Source organism: Dasypus novemcinctus, chromosome 23 (assembly GCF_030445035.2).
Source record: "Dasypus novemcinctus isolate mDasNov1 chromosome 23, mDasNov1.1.hap2, whole genome shotgun sequence".
Classification (NCBI taxonomy): Eukaryota; Metazoa; Chordata; class Mammalia; order Cingulata; family Dasypodidae; genus Dasypus; species Dasypus novemcinctus.
In genome coordinates, this window is record NC_080695.1 from 56,447,362 (window position 1) to 56,460,627 (window position 13,266).

Consider the following 13,266-nt stretch of genomic DNA (forward strand, 5'->3'; position numbering starts at 1 on the left):
CTTCACACTTCTTACTCAACAGCTAGAATTTAGAGGCATCGATCATGTGTACAAAAATAAAGACATTACTTTAAAATTAAAAAAAAAAAATCTTTTAACACAATTTCTGATCACCAACAATACAACTGACTCGAGGACTCGATTAGGAACTGGGATGCAATCCCGAGGAAACCTTCAACAGCAGACCTCCAGCTCGGCGCCTGCAGAGACTGGCAGACTCAAATCCAGACCCTCGAGGAGAAACCCCAAAGGCTGGGCCGTCAGAACCTGGGCTCACGCAGGCTCTGCGCGTGGAAGGTACCAGCTGCCTGCCACAAGGGGGCGACTCTACGAAGTTCTGAAGGCTCCAGTGAGGAGGGGCCCTGGGGAGCACCGGCCGCAGGGAGGAGGAAACCGTATCAGCCCAATGCACTGAAACCTGCTTGGAAGGGCACGTCTGGACCAGCGAGGTGCCGGGAGGCACACAGGAGGTGCTGCGGAACTTTCATTCTTGAGGCCACAAGAGTGTGGTCAGCAAAGAACAGAGGTCCACCAAGGGAAGGGAGAATCCCGCCTTGCAGGGGGGCTGCAGGAGTCCTTCTCATATTCACGTTTTGTTATTCTAGACGTGGCTGGGGTATGTGCCAGGCACTGTTCAGGGCGTTTCCGCTGCATTAACTCATTCGGCGTTCACCACCCTTCCACGTGTTTCACCTGTATTAACTCGTTCCGCAGGCACCACCGTTTTATGTGTTTCAGCTGTATTAATTCCTTTAGCAGTCACCACCATCCGATGGGGGAGATACTATTCTTACCCTCATTTCACAGGTGAGACAGGCACAGAAAGGACAAACACTTCCTGAAGTATATGTTTCACCCCCTGAAGAAATGACAGCGCAGGATTCAAACCCAGGCAGACTGGAGGGCAAGGGCATTTGCGCGGTGACGGGAGAGGAGGGACGTTTGCGCGGTGAACACGGGATGAAATCGCAGAGGCGGTGCTTGTGCTGACCGCGAGGCTGAGAGCCTGGCCCTAGCGACCTCTCCTGCTGCCTCTCCCAGCAGCCGGAGGGAGGAAGCTGGACGTCGTGCTGCCCCGCCGCCCGCACGTTCTCCCTCTGTGACAAGAAGGCGCCCAGCGCTGGGGACAGCAGAGGCACTCTCCCATGCCTTGGGAATATCTGGAAGTAACCATGGCAGCTTGTGTCGCAGGAGCTGGGTCTTCCCACAGAGCAGAAAATAAGCATCAGCAGGAAACCTGTCACCTCTGGGTGACAAGCTAACCATCGTACCGATGAATCTGATAAAAACCCACCAAAAGAAGGGGAGTGGTGAGTGGCGCAGGGCACGGGGAGCCCTCCCCACGGATGCTAAGAGCCCGTGTATGTCAGTCCTTAGCCCCCACTGCCCCCAAGTCCCTCCGCCTCCTTTGGTTTGGGAACCGTGTGTTCACCACGTGACCTCCCACCCTGACACCTGAGAGTGGGGGTGCCAGACACACGTACTCTTGTCTCCACCCCCCTGGATAAATGAGGAGGCGAACAGACGGGACCTCAGCGCACGTGACTGCGGCCCGTGGGTGACCAGCCCAGCCAGTGAGCGCGTCTGAAACCCCGCGGCCCTCGGTGACGTCTACAACACACACTTGGACTCTGCCCAATGAGCTGATGAACAAATGGATGCACCAGCAAATAAAAATCAAGGGGAAAAAGCACCACAAATCCTAGGCCAGGTGTTATAATTTAGTAGCCGTAAGTACAAATCAGTTGTTTTTATTTTTAATTTGGCCCAAGCAAAGAAGTTGTGGGCTTTTAAAAAATTAGTTGTTAATATTTAAAAATCAAGAGTTTTCACTTGGAAATCTGAATTTCTGAAAGCCTCAAACTATCTGGCAACAATGAACCTGTCTTGCCATGACTGATAACAAGCTGGAACCAAGAGGGAGCTGGTGCCTCTCCTTGGACCTTGTCCTCTCCAGTTCACCAGAGTCCCCACCACTCCCTATGGTCTACCCATGCTAGTCCTGCAGACAGGTGGTTTGAGACTCCCAGCCTAAGGCATAACCGCCCAATGCTAGGTCAAGGTGGCACCAAGCCTACGGTTTTCAAGCGGTATTTGGGTAAAAGGTGCCCACTGGGATGGACACTGGAGGGTTCAGAGCCTCACCCAGCCCACTCCCAGCTGTCTGGTTACGCCGAAGATGCCAAGACAGTATGAAAAACTGCCACTAACAAAACATGCTCAAGGTCTCACCAGTAATCCACGTAATCTGAATCTGCCCTCTTCATCTGTCACGGTGTCTTCTCCATAAATGCTACAGTCGTTCTGTCCCACTGCTTCCACGGCAACGCCCTGTTCTGGGTCTCCGTTTAAAGAAGAAACTGTTCCATAGCAACTGTAGTGTCAAGAGAAGAAACACCCATCAGAGCCGCTTGGTGTCCTGAGGCACACAAAGGACCCAGGCAGAGTGTCCTGCATTTACCAATGATTCATGGGGTGCGAGAGCCTGGTGGAGAATGTACTCCAATGACCCCGGCAATTCCGTTCTGGCAGTGCCACTTCCAAATCTAACCTTCCTGCCAGAGGGATATGCCACAATCTATGCCTCTTTTCAGATATTTTGAGGGAGGCTCCGGAAAAAAGGAACTAAAATGGGCTACGCTTTATTTAATCCTAGTTTATTTTTGCTAAGCTTTATCTTAAATAATGGAGCATTCAATAAACAGGAAATAAATCACTTTCCCATTCACTCCACACATTCTGAAATGGGCCTATTTTTCTAAACCTACTCTGATTATTTCTCAAGTGCTTTTGTATATGCATATAAAAATTTGTGTGTACACGGATGGGTAGATAAATAGGTAAAAGACAGACTGGGCTAGTATTTGCATCAACTGTCTCTGGAAGCATTACAGAAAAGCTGGAAATACTGGGTGCCTCCTGGAAGGGGCATCTGGGGGGCTGGGAGACACGGAAGGGAGGGAAACTACCTCGAATATGCTTTGCATGCATTCGACATTCTAAATCTTTACTTAACTGAATGCATTTCCTCCTTTTGAAGATTTAACACAAGTGTAAAACTTCTTCTAAAAGTACAATTTTAAAGCAACGAAACAGGCCCGCTCAAGCCAATTTCAAAATAGGAAATCTGTGGCTGAAAGGCTAGTTTGCGCCATTAGCAGGGAAGAGTGGCGGTCGAAAGTCCCTGGGCCTCACAAAACCTGGATGTCCCCAGTCTCCCAGCTGAAAGCAGCGCGCCGGCGGCACGGGCCGTGGGGACAGCCCGGCTGGCAGCCGGCCGGCGCTCACCTGTAGGCCGTGCGGAAGCCCGTGATGGCGATCCTCAGGGTCTGGCCCTCCTGCACCTCGATCATCTGCGAGGACGGCTCGAACCGGAACTCCTTCATCATGGGCTTGAAGTAATACTGCCCAGGGCTCTGCGGGAGACACCCCCACACTGAGCTGAGGCACCCCACCCGGGGACGGGGCTAAAGCAGGGACAGCTCCAGTTCTGATCGACCAGGATGATGCCACAAGAGGTGCAGGGCTCCCTAGACAGACGGAAGTGGTCCCCCTATCGCCACAGTAAATAATCACAGGACCGGCCGTCACAGGGATAACGAAGGCAGCTGCGATCGCTCTGTGCCAACAACAGCCCTGTGCAGTAGAAACCGCATTTCAATTTTTTGGGTGAAGAGACTGAGGCTCAGAGAGGTAAAGTAACTTGCCCGAGATGACACAGCGAGTAAATAGCAGGAAGATTCAAAGTGGAGTGTGTTACCACTACAAAGCGTGTGACCTCCCTGACACATCCCACCACCCCTTTGCAACATCCCTATGATCGTCAACTTTATGCTCATGACGGACAAGACAGCCGATTATAGCACATGCCCTGAGCCCGCCCCTCAGGGCGTCAGACCACAGCTCTAATGAAAGACGGGTGCTACCCACACGGAACGTGCTCCACAGAAGCAGCACGAGCAAACCACCACCAACACTACCGACAACACGCGCTGGTGGGAGAGCAAAGGGACACCGCGGGAGGAGCCGCTGTGCCAGGGTAATTAACTACGTTGTCTAAGTGACAAATGGGTGACCAGAAGACAAGGAGCGCCCGTGGAAGCGTCAGCTCTAGCACGAGCAGCCCTCTAATTAGATCTGGCCCCGGGGAAAGTGAAAACACGCCAAGTCGGGTTTCTGTTCTCACGTTGTCAAGAACTGTCTACATGGCGGGGGCAGCCTCCCCGTCCCTCCAGGGGCAGAATCGTGGAAGGCCACGTTACCAGGTTGGAGAAGGTCAGGATGCCGTTGTCCTGGGTCAGGAGGTTGGAGCGGAACAGGCCGCCGCTGAGCGAGAGCAGGACCCCAGGGAGGGGCTGGTCATCTTCCGCCTTGATCTGGGGGTGAGAAAGCAGCACACAGCGAGGTTCGCGCACTTTCGCCGTGACGGTAACTCTGCACCAAGAGGCCAGGCCGACGGGGCTCTTTTCCGTTTATTATTATTCATTGGGGATGGGGGAGGAGGAAATCTATTATTCATCCCCAGGGGTAACCAATATATGTAGCCTTCCAGAACTTTCTGTGTGCCCTTTATAAATAGTATGAACACTTTATAAACATTACATATACTGGTGACAGACTGGCAAGTTGATGGGGGGGTGAGGCGGAGGAGGTGAAACAAGAATGGCACGTTACACAGAGGTGCGTAGCGTGCCTCCCCTCCGTCCGTGGAGCGCTGCCACGCTGCCTCTTTGCAGCAGCACAGCATTCTAAAGAAGGGGTCGGCAAACCGCAGCACGTGGCCCAGCCACCTATTTTTGTGGTGGAGAAGGAAAGACAATCTAAATGGCCTTGAAACATGTCTCTTCGTGCACTTGAGTTTTTCTCTATTTCTGAATAATCAATTCCTAGAAGGAAAACTGTTGGATATGGGCACTTTAAATTCAGAAAGCTACTACCAAATTGCATTCCAAAGAGGTTGTGACCAGTTACGGTCTATGAATGATCTGTGTGTGGGGTAAATACATGCTCACCAAAAAATGGATATTGTTGTAATTGTAAATCTAAACCTAAAAAGCAATATTGATGGCAACTTCCTTTGCATTTTCCCAGTAACCAAGGAGGCTGAGCATTTCTTCGGTTTATTAGTCATCTGCATTACTTCTATGAACTGCCTTTTCAAAGCCTTTCTTGGTTTATTTCTACTGGTCTTTTTCTTATCCATTTGTAGGGGCTCTTTGTAAGGTGGGGATGTTATTTATGGGCCAAATATTTCTTCCTGGTTTGGATCTCTTTGAATTTGGTTTAAAAGTATTCTGCAATACAGAATTTTCAATTTTTATGTGATGCAATCTGTCATTTTTTTCCTGTGGCCTCTAGGTTGTAAATATCCAGCCTGATGGATCCCCGGGTTCACTTTGTATGTTACACCACAAGCCTCTTCCCAAGGACTAGGAAAAGAGAGAAAGACTTCAAACACCATCATAGGAACATTCTGTGTCCTTCGACACAGAGCAGTCAGCGATGAAAGCTTAACGCTCTCCCTGAAAGGTACACAAACATCCTCTGGTCAACAGATCTCCAAATGATGTTGTGAAAGAAGCCAGACACCCCCCCAAAAAAACAAAAAAAAACAACAAAAGAGAGCACTTTCTACATGATTCCATTTGTATGAAACTCTAGAAAATGAAAACTCATCGAGAAAGCGGGTTGCCGATTGCCTGGGAATGGGGGAAGAAGGGATCAGCAAGGGGCACAGGGAAACTCCGGGGGTGACGAGTATGTTCATGATTTTGATTTGGGTGGTATTTTCATGGCTGTGTTCACACGTCAAAATTTATCAAATCGTAGCCTTTACTAAATAGACAGACTTGATCGTCGTTATACGTCAATAAAAGTGTTTTCTAAGAAAAGAGCACAGCGTTACCTCGAAGCTCACGCCTGCCAAGGCGTACGCCTTGAAGTCGCCTACGGTTCCCTCCACGGCGGTGAGAACGTAGCCCTCCTTCTGGGAGGTGATGGTGTAGTCCAGGTCGCTGTGCAGGGGGCCCACGCTGGAGCAAAGGGAGCGACATGCTGCGAGTGGCCCGGCAGAAGCACCACCCGCCCCCAGGACATGGGCTCGCCAAGTGCTCCCCGGCCAAGGATTCCGAATCGCACGTTTACCTGTAGGTACCTTTGTCGTCAGTGAAGACAGTGATCAGGGGTGAACTGGCGCCCTTTTCACTGATGACAATCTCCACCCCTTCCAACTCCGGGTGGATCTGCCCTTCTAAGAACAGGCCTGCTTTCCCATGGATCTCGATCAGCTTCCCCGGGCAGCTTTCTAAAAAGGGAGGAAAGAAACAGAAGTCTGGACTTGGGGACCAAGGGAAGGGAGCCTGCAGTTCCAGAACTGAGAAAGTCGAAGTTAGCTACAAATGAGGTTATGTAATATATCAGAAGCTGCGACACCTGCAAGTGGCCCAAGCCTCGCGCATCCCCGAAAGACCTTGCTCAGAGGCAAGGAATTTAGCAGGGTCATCTGACAGAGGCTGAAAATCTCTCTTTCAGCAGAGAGGAGGCTATGAACTCAGTCTTGAGAGGACCCAAGGCAGAAGACTGATCCAAAGAGCCTGCCCGCTAGAAAGCCAGCTCTTAGCACTGTCCACTTCCACACCCTCACCAAATCAGTACACAGTATTTAATGAACCTGTAAAGCATGGAATCAGGGGGCAAAAGATAAATACCCCATAAGCAACTACTTAGAATTATCCATTCCCAAAAAGACTCTCCCGTGACCCCTGCCGAAAAATGTAAAGAACATAAACGGTTCACACGTATGAAGAACAATTCAGTAATTGATGGTTTTACTGTTTGCCTGCCTTCTGAGGTCAACCCAACAAGGTCAAAGAAAACCAACTCCTTTTCTAAAGATCACCTCGATTCTAATGGCAAAACTTACTTTTATTGATTTAGACCTTTCATGCATTCATTCATTCACATAGTAGCATCTACCTGCCAAGAGGGTTGGAGGTGGCTTACAAAGACCTACAAAACAAATGTCTAATGCAGGCAAAGGAACAGTCGGAAACGTGTGTCATTTGCTCTGAGCCATATTTACCTCCACTGACGACGGCTTCCATGGAGGGGGGGTAGAAGAGCAGCTCTTTAGACGAGGGCGTAACAGTGATTTTCTCTCCAGACCTAAAATAACACAAAGGCTTCAGTCTGGCTGGTTCTGCCCCTCCCACAAGAAAGAAGGTCAGAGCCGGGGACCGGGCAGGAGAGAAAAGCACGCGGAAGCTTACCGTGCCCAGTAAGAGAAGTCGTAGGAGAAGGGGCCCTGGAGCTCATCCACCATCTCTTGCACGGGAGCTTTGGCGCCGCCCTCCCCTCCGTCTCCTCGGCTGTTCTTCTCCCTCTCCTGCCTGCGGCTCTCGATCTCAGCCAGCTGCTGCTCCCTCCGCAGCTCCTGCACGGACCGCAGCGGGCCTAGGACCAGGGCCGGCTCACTGTCAATGGAGGACCTGGAGGAGAGAGGGGGGGGGCCACGTGGGTGTGGCCACGTCTCCCTGCGGCCAGTGGGATCTTGACATTTCTACGAGGACCGACTCCTCAGGGAACCAGAGCTGGCTCAGCAGGTGGCCAAACATCTTACAATGACACCAAAGTGGCACGTGCTTCTCCTGTTTTGTATAAGCTTATAGTTTTAAAAAATAAAAAGTGAAGTTCTTAGTGGTTGTAGAATGTAGACCTGGCCAATCTGAGATGGAAGAAAATATCCCTTGACTTTGTGCTGACGGGGTGCAAACCTGCATCAGTTTTCATGTGGTACGTGGAGCTCTGTCCACAGCCAGCGCCTTCTGTCCATTCATTCACTCGCTCACTCGCTCATCAGTTAAGTGTTCAGCGGAATCCACGTGTTAGTGGGAAGCGGCAGACAAGGAAGAGAAATTAAGCAGGGTTGAGCAGAGAGTGACGGGGCACTAGGTCTGTATTTTAGATGAGGGGCTCAGCCAAGGCCCCTGAGAAAGTGACATCTGAGCAAAGCCAGGAATGAAGGGAAAGAGCAAGTCACGCAGCTCTCTGGATGAAGAGAGTCCCAGGCAAGGGGGTTCTGAGGGCAAAGCCCCTGCAGAGGGCGCTCACTCGGCCCTGCAGCCCGGAGTGGGGACCTGAGAAGAGTCCCGCTGGGCAGAGGTCGTAGGTGCCCGCTGGAGGTCTGCAGACCTTGGGCTGGGCCTCGGGCGTCAGTCGACTCTGAGTGGGAAGGAAAGCCGCAGGTTTGAGTAGAAGAATGACAGGATCTCTACTAGAAAAGGATCACTCTGGCTGCCCCAGGGAGAACACACTGCAGTGAAGCAATGGCCCTAGCAGGAAGGCCAGTTAGGAAGCCGCTGCAGTGAGCCAGGCAAGAGGCGACTGCGGCCCAGACCAAACACGGTAAAGGCAGCGCTGGGGAGGGACTGCGTTAGGATGGATCTGATTGTACAGCCAAGGGCTCACTGACGGATTGACGGGAAAAGGGGTGCGAGAGAGTAAAGAGTCAAGAAACAACGAGGAACTCTCTACTTTCCGCATGTTTTTTTCTGTAAACCTACAAATGCGAGGGGGGGAGGGAAAAGAAACAAGTAGAGTTTGTTTGGCATGATGGAAAAGTTTTGGTAATGGATGGTGGTGATGGTAGTACAATACTGTAAATGCAATTCACCACTAAACTGTATGCTTGAAAGTGAAGTGGGAAATGTTACATTGTATATACATTACCATAACAAAAATTTTAAAAAAACACCTTCTGTATTTACAAAAGTGAATTTACTAGCGACTGAAAGGTAATATGGAGTCACCACTGGTAAGACTCTGGCCCTCCAGACATCCCAGGAATTCATCACTTCCAAGCAGGAGGCAGAAGGCGTGGCTCCAGCCCCGGGCCCAGGGCCTGGCCCACACCAGACATCACCAAGCCGCTGCCCCTGAGCACTGGGTGTCTGGGTGAGCGGCAACCCCCTGAACCAGGTCCCGAGCCAACGCTGGGGCCACCCCCGATTCCATAGAGCAGCCGTGCTGCTGCAGCGCTGCCAGTGACTCGTGGGCTACTGTCTGCCCCCCCATGGACCCTAAAGAGTCTCAGTACAAATTTTCTGCATGGACAGAGAGACGAACAGAGAGCAGATGGAAAGATGGAAACACAGCCCAGAAAGGCAACCCTTCGACTGAAGTGAGGAGGGAGAAAGTCACTCAGATTTTCATTCTACTTAACCAAGAGGGTCACACTGCTGACATCTCAGCTGGGGTGTCGGATGAACACGCGACAGGTGCACGTCACCTCCCCACACTGCACACATTCACTTTCACTCAGAGGCGACAGTCGCATGACCCTGGCCCTAGGGGAGGGAATGTCTTTCAAACACTGTCTCTCCCCTGACCCCTGGTAGAGCAGATGCCATCTCAAGACCTTTTAAAGAAAAGGTCTGAAGGAAATTCTTTTGAATTTGCTTAAACACTTGAAATACATTGAACAGTCACCAAGGATTGCTTGGTTTGTTTTCCTTAGCAAAGATAGGAAGTGTCAAGAGTTCAAACAGAAATTTAAGACACCGAAAAGGCTGTTTGATGGCTCTTCTTCATCCACAGTTAATTCTCATAAAAGAAAAGGATGGAGATGCTTGTGAATTTACGGGTGTGTCATATAAATATAAGCGAGGGAAGGCCGTTTGTAAATACTTAAAGAGATATGAATCAAAAATAATTTTCAGAGCCTCTACTGGAGCTCTCCCCACACCTGGCCACTCACTCTCCCACCCCAGCCCACGCGTATTACTTGATAGTCACAGTGACATCCATCATTTTGTCAGTGGTGATGGCTCCGAGGACGTGGTGGCGGATGGCTGTCAGCGTCAGGATACTGGGTGAAGACCTATAAACCAGGAAGTGGAGAGGCAAGCACTAGCAACACGACCGCACAGCCTGCGGGACAACCACCTGATCCTGAAACATTCCATGTGGAAGTGCTTTTACATGGGATAAAATAGCTCCTGAGATACACCCACATATTTTAAAGTGTAAACTAATTCTCTATTCCGAAACTGTACACGTCCGATTCCCAGTTAAACCCGCCAACATCTGTAAAAATATAAAAGTGGCAGACACAAGCTTGCGAAAATCCCATCAGTGAAATTTAACCAAGATTATATTTAGGCCACTTCAAAAACACAAGCTTCTATCCTGGGTTTACGAAATTCTCAGGGTAGATAGCCCATCTCCATCTGCTCAGTAATTTATCCAAGTGTCTTAAAACCCTTATCTAGAAATCCTTCTTAATGCCCAATCTTACTTCTTCCTGAGAAAAACAGAAAATTCTTTTTGTTCTCAGAAAAAAATAAAACAGAGAAAAGGTACATAGTCACCCTCCTCCACAAAATATACACAGACGCCACCGGGTCTTTAATAACCAAGCCAGGCTTACGTGTCGTAGGTGTAGAAAGCTTGCTCAAACCGGTGGCAGGAGCGCGGGGTCACTTTGTACACACCTACAGACAGGAAATCAAAAGTAATTTTCAGAGAATGGTGTCTCTCATGCAGAGCAATTCCAGCACTGGAAAGTCGAAGGCAGCCCCTTCCATTTGAAGACTCCCAAAGGATGGCAGATTTGCGATAGCAGACAGAGGCACGCCAGGCAGACATCTTTTCCGTCTGCCTACAACGCCTTCTTCCTGATGACCCTATCCATTTAGCAGCCCACTCACAAGCAAAGGTTTCTCATTTCCCATAACTTAAAAGCTCAAAAGAGTTTAATCTGCACACACCAAGCTGGCAAAAACATGCATAAGAAAAGTCCGTTTCTACTGCAAATTGGATAGAAAAAACTTTCCACTTAAAAGATTCTGTTAAAGATCCAGAAGATAACCACAGCCTAAATGCTTTTCTATAAACATCTCTAAAATTATTACATAAACGCATAAAAAACACTTTCACAACAATTAGTCTAGTGGTAACCTGCAGATTAGAGGCATATTTCATCATTTTCCAGAGGAGTACAGTCCATTTCAGAAAGAAGCAGAGTGTAACAACTTATCCTCCCCAAATGATCATTAACCAAAATTTGGCCACACTTGTTACAAAAATCTGAAAATAGTTCAAACTGCCCCTGTTATTTTCATCACAGTGAGCAAGCCCCAGTGCAGTTATCACTAGAAAAACGATTGTTTCTCTATTCATGTTGTTTGATCATTCATTCAACAAACATCAACAGAGCACCTAATATGGCCAGGTATTGTGCTAGATCCTGGTACACAGCAGGGAGCACAATAGGTATGACCCCTGCCTCATGGAGCTCAAGAGATAAAGAGAGAGAGAGAATGATCCTGACACAAGCAAGAAGCATTCAACAAACACCTAAGTGCGAATTATGATGAGTGTAGTAAGGGAAAAGAATGGAGTGAAGTGAGAAAGTGTAAAATGGAAGAGACCTAAATGGAAAGGATAAGAACGTACAAGCTGGGAGGAGAGAGGGTGCGAGAAGGGAGAAGCACGGAAGCAAGAACAGCCTCTGCATCTGCTTCCCCAGCACCTGCCCTCCCTCCACTGCTAACAGACCCTGGTTAGGCCTAGGGCAGCTGAGTGCTCAGCCTCTAACACAGCAGCCAACTGCGCCAGCCTCCCTTGCAGCTAGGAGTGGTTCCGGCCAAGAAGCCATAGAGGTTTACTGGAGAAGGGGCACAGGACTTCTGCCCATCCCTCTCCTCGCCTTCCTGCCTTAAACATAGGTTTGCCATCTTGCAAACATAAAACAAACACACGAGGAAAAGGCCCAAAGAATCCCAACAACATCAGCCCCAACATCCACCAGCTGATAAAGCCACTGGTAGCCACGCACTTCCAGACTGCTTATCGAGCCAAACACACCCCCAGCTGTTGGTGCCACTGTTGTATGGGTTTTGTTACTTGCAAGCAAAGGCATCTTAACTGATAAACAAGTAAACGCCCTGAGAGGGAAGTTAACAAAAAGGCAGACTAGCGGGAATGGCAGAGTGACAGGATAAGACACTAAAGAGCAGGCAGGTGCTAGATGATATTATGGAATCTCAAGATCAGGTGAAGATTTTGTATTTGACCTTGAAAACTAAGAGAAGCCACTGGATTAGTCACTAGGGAAAGGCAAAATAAAACTACTTCCCGCCCACCAGGATGGGATAATCAAAAACACACAAAATTAAGTGTTGGCAAGGATGTGGAGAAACAGGAGCTCTCATGCATTGCGGATGGGAATGCATACTGGTGCAGCCTCTTTGGATAACAACTTGGCAATTTCTTAGAAGTTAAATGTAAAGGTATCATATTCCCTAGCAATTCCACTCCTGGATCTATGCCCAAGAAAAATGAAAACATATGTCCTTACAAAAACTTTACATGAATGTTTGCAGCAGCGAACATTCATTATTCATAATGGCCCAACCCAGAGGTCCACTAACTGGTGGATTGATAAACAAACAGGGTACATTCATACAAAAGGAAAAAAAAGGAAAAAGACTGAATTTCAAAGACATGATGCTAAGCGAAGGATTCCAGACAAATGAGGACATATGGTATGATTTCATTTATATGAATGTCCAGAAAAGGCAAATCTTTAGAGACAACAAGAAAGCAGAGCAGTGGCTGCCTGGTGCTGGGAACGGGTGTTAACCATCGACAGGCACGAAGGATCTTACTGAGATGACGGAAACACTCTAAAACTGGATCGGAATAATGGTTGCACAACATGGTAAATGTGCTAAAAATCATTGCATTGTACATTGAAAACGGGTGAACTTCATGGTATGTAAATTATACCTGGATAAAGATGTTGAAAAAGGAGGAGTGCAGTCACAGAAGGAGTTTAAGCAATGGGGGAGATGGTCCAATTCATTTTAAAGCGCTCACCCATAGGAGCACAGTCACTGGCCAGTGGTATCCTATTTGTAGAGGAGAAAGGGCCCAGTGCTCTCTACCCAACTCAAACCCCAGACACCAGGAGCACACGTTCCCGTGGCCGGCTCTTCCTCTCCGGGTAAGAATGCTGCTCCCTCCCGGGGAGGGAGGAGAACAAGAGTACCCTCCACCCAGCCGAAAATTAATAGCTTGATACAAACAGAACCAAAGTAGAGAAATGCCTTTACAGCCATCCTCGGGTGCTTTCCCATTTTTCTAACTGGTAGCACATCAATCCTTCCAAACTTACCAGGCTTGGACAGGCAGAATCGGTTGACTCCTTTGGAGAGGTTATAAATCCCCACGTTCTCAGGTCCATTTCCATCCTGATAAAACTCC

The 13,266-nt window shown here is 48.9% G+C and overlaps 1 protein-coding gene across 1 annotated transcript in view; it reads right to left on the reverse strand.

Moving 5' to 3' along the window:
• Positions 1-13,266, reverse strand: part of LOC101414346 (BOS complex subunit NOMO1) — a 55,373-nt gene that overhangs the window by 10,256 nt on the left and 31,851 nt on the right. The window contains exons 16-25 of the mRNA XM_004471884.5: positions 13,178-13,265; positions 10,427-10,490; positions 9,782-9,877; positions 7,269-7,487; positions 7,082-7,164; positions 6,145-6,304; positions 5,906-6,032; positions 4,263-4,376; positions 3,289-3,416; positions 2,233-2,374 (exon numbers count right to left, since the gene is read on the reverse strand). Coding sequence (XP_004471941.2) covers positions 2,233-2,374; positions 3,289-3,416; positions 4,263-4,376; positions 5,906-6,032; positions 6,145-6,304; positions 7,082-7,164; positions 7,269-7,487; positions 9,782-9,877; positions 10,427-10,490; positions 13,178-13,265 — 1,221 coding nt within the window. The remainder of the gene's footprint in view (positions 1-2,232; positions 2,375-3,288; positions 3,417-4,262; positions 4,377-5,905; positions 6,033-6,144; positions 6,305-7,081; positions 7,165-7,268; positions 7,488-9,781; positions 9,878-10,426; positions 10,491-13,177; position 13,266) is intronic.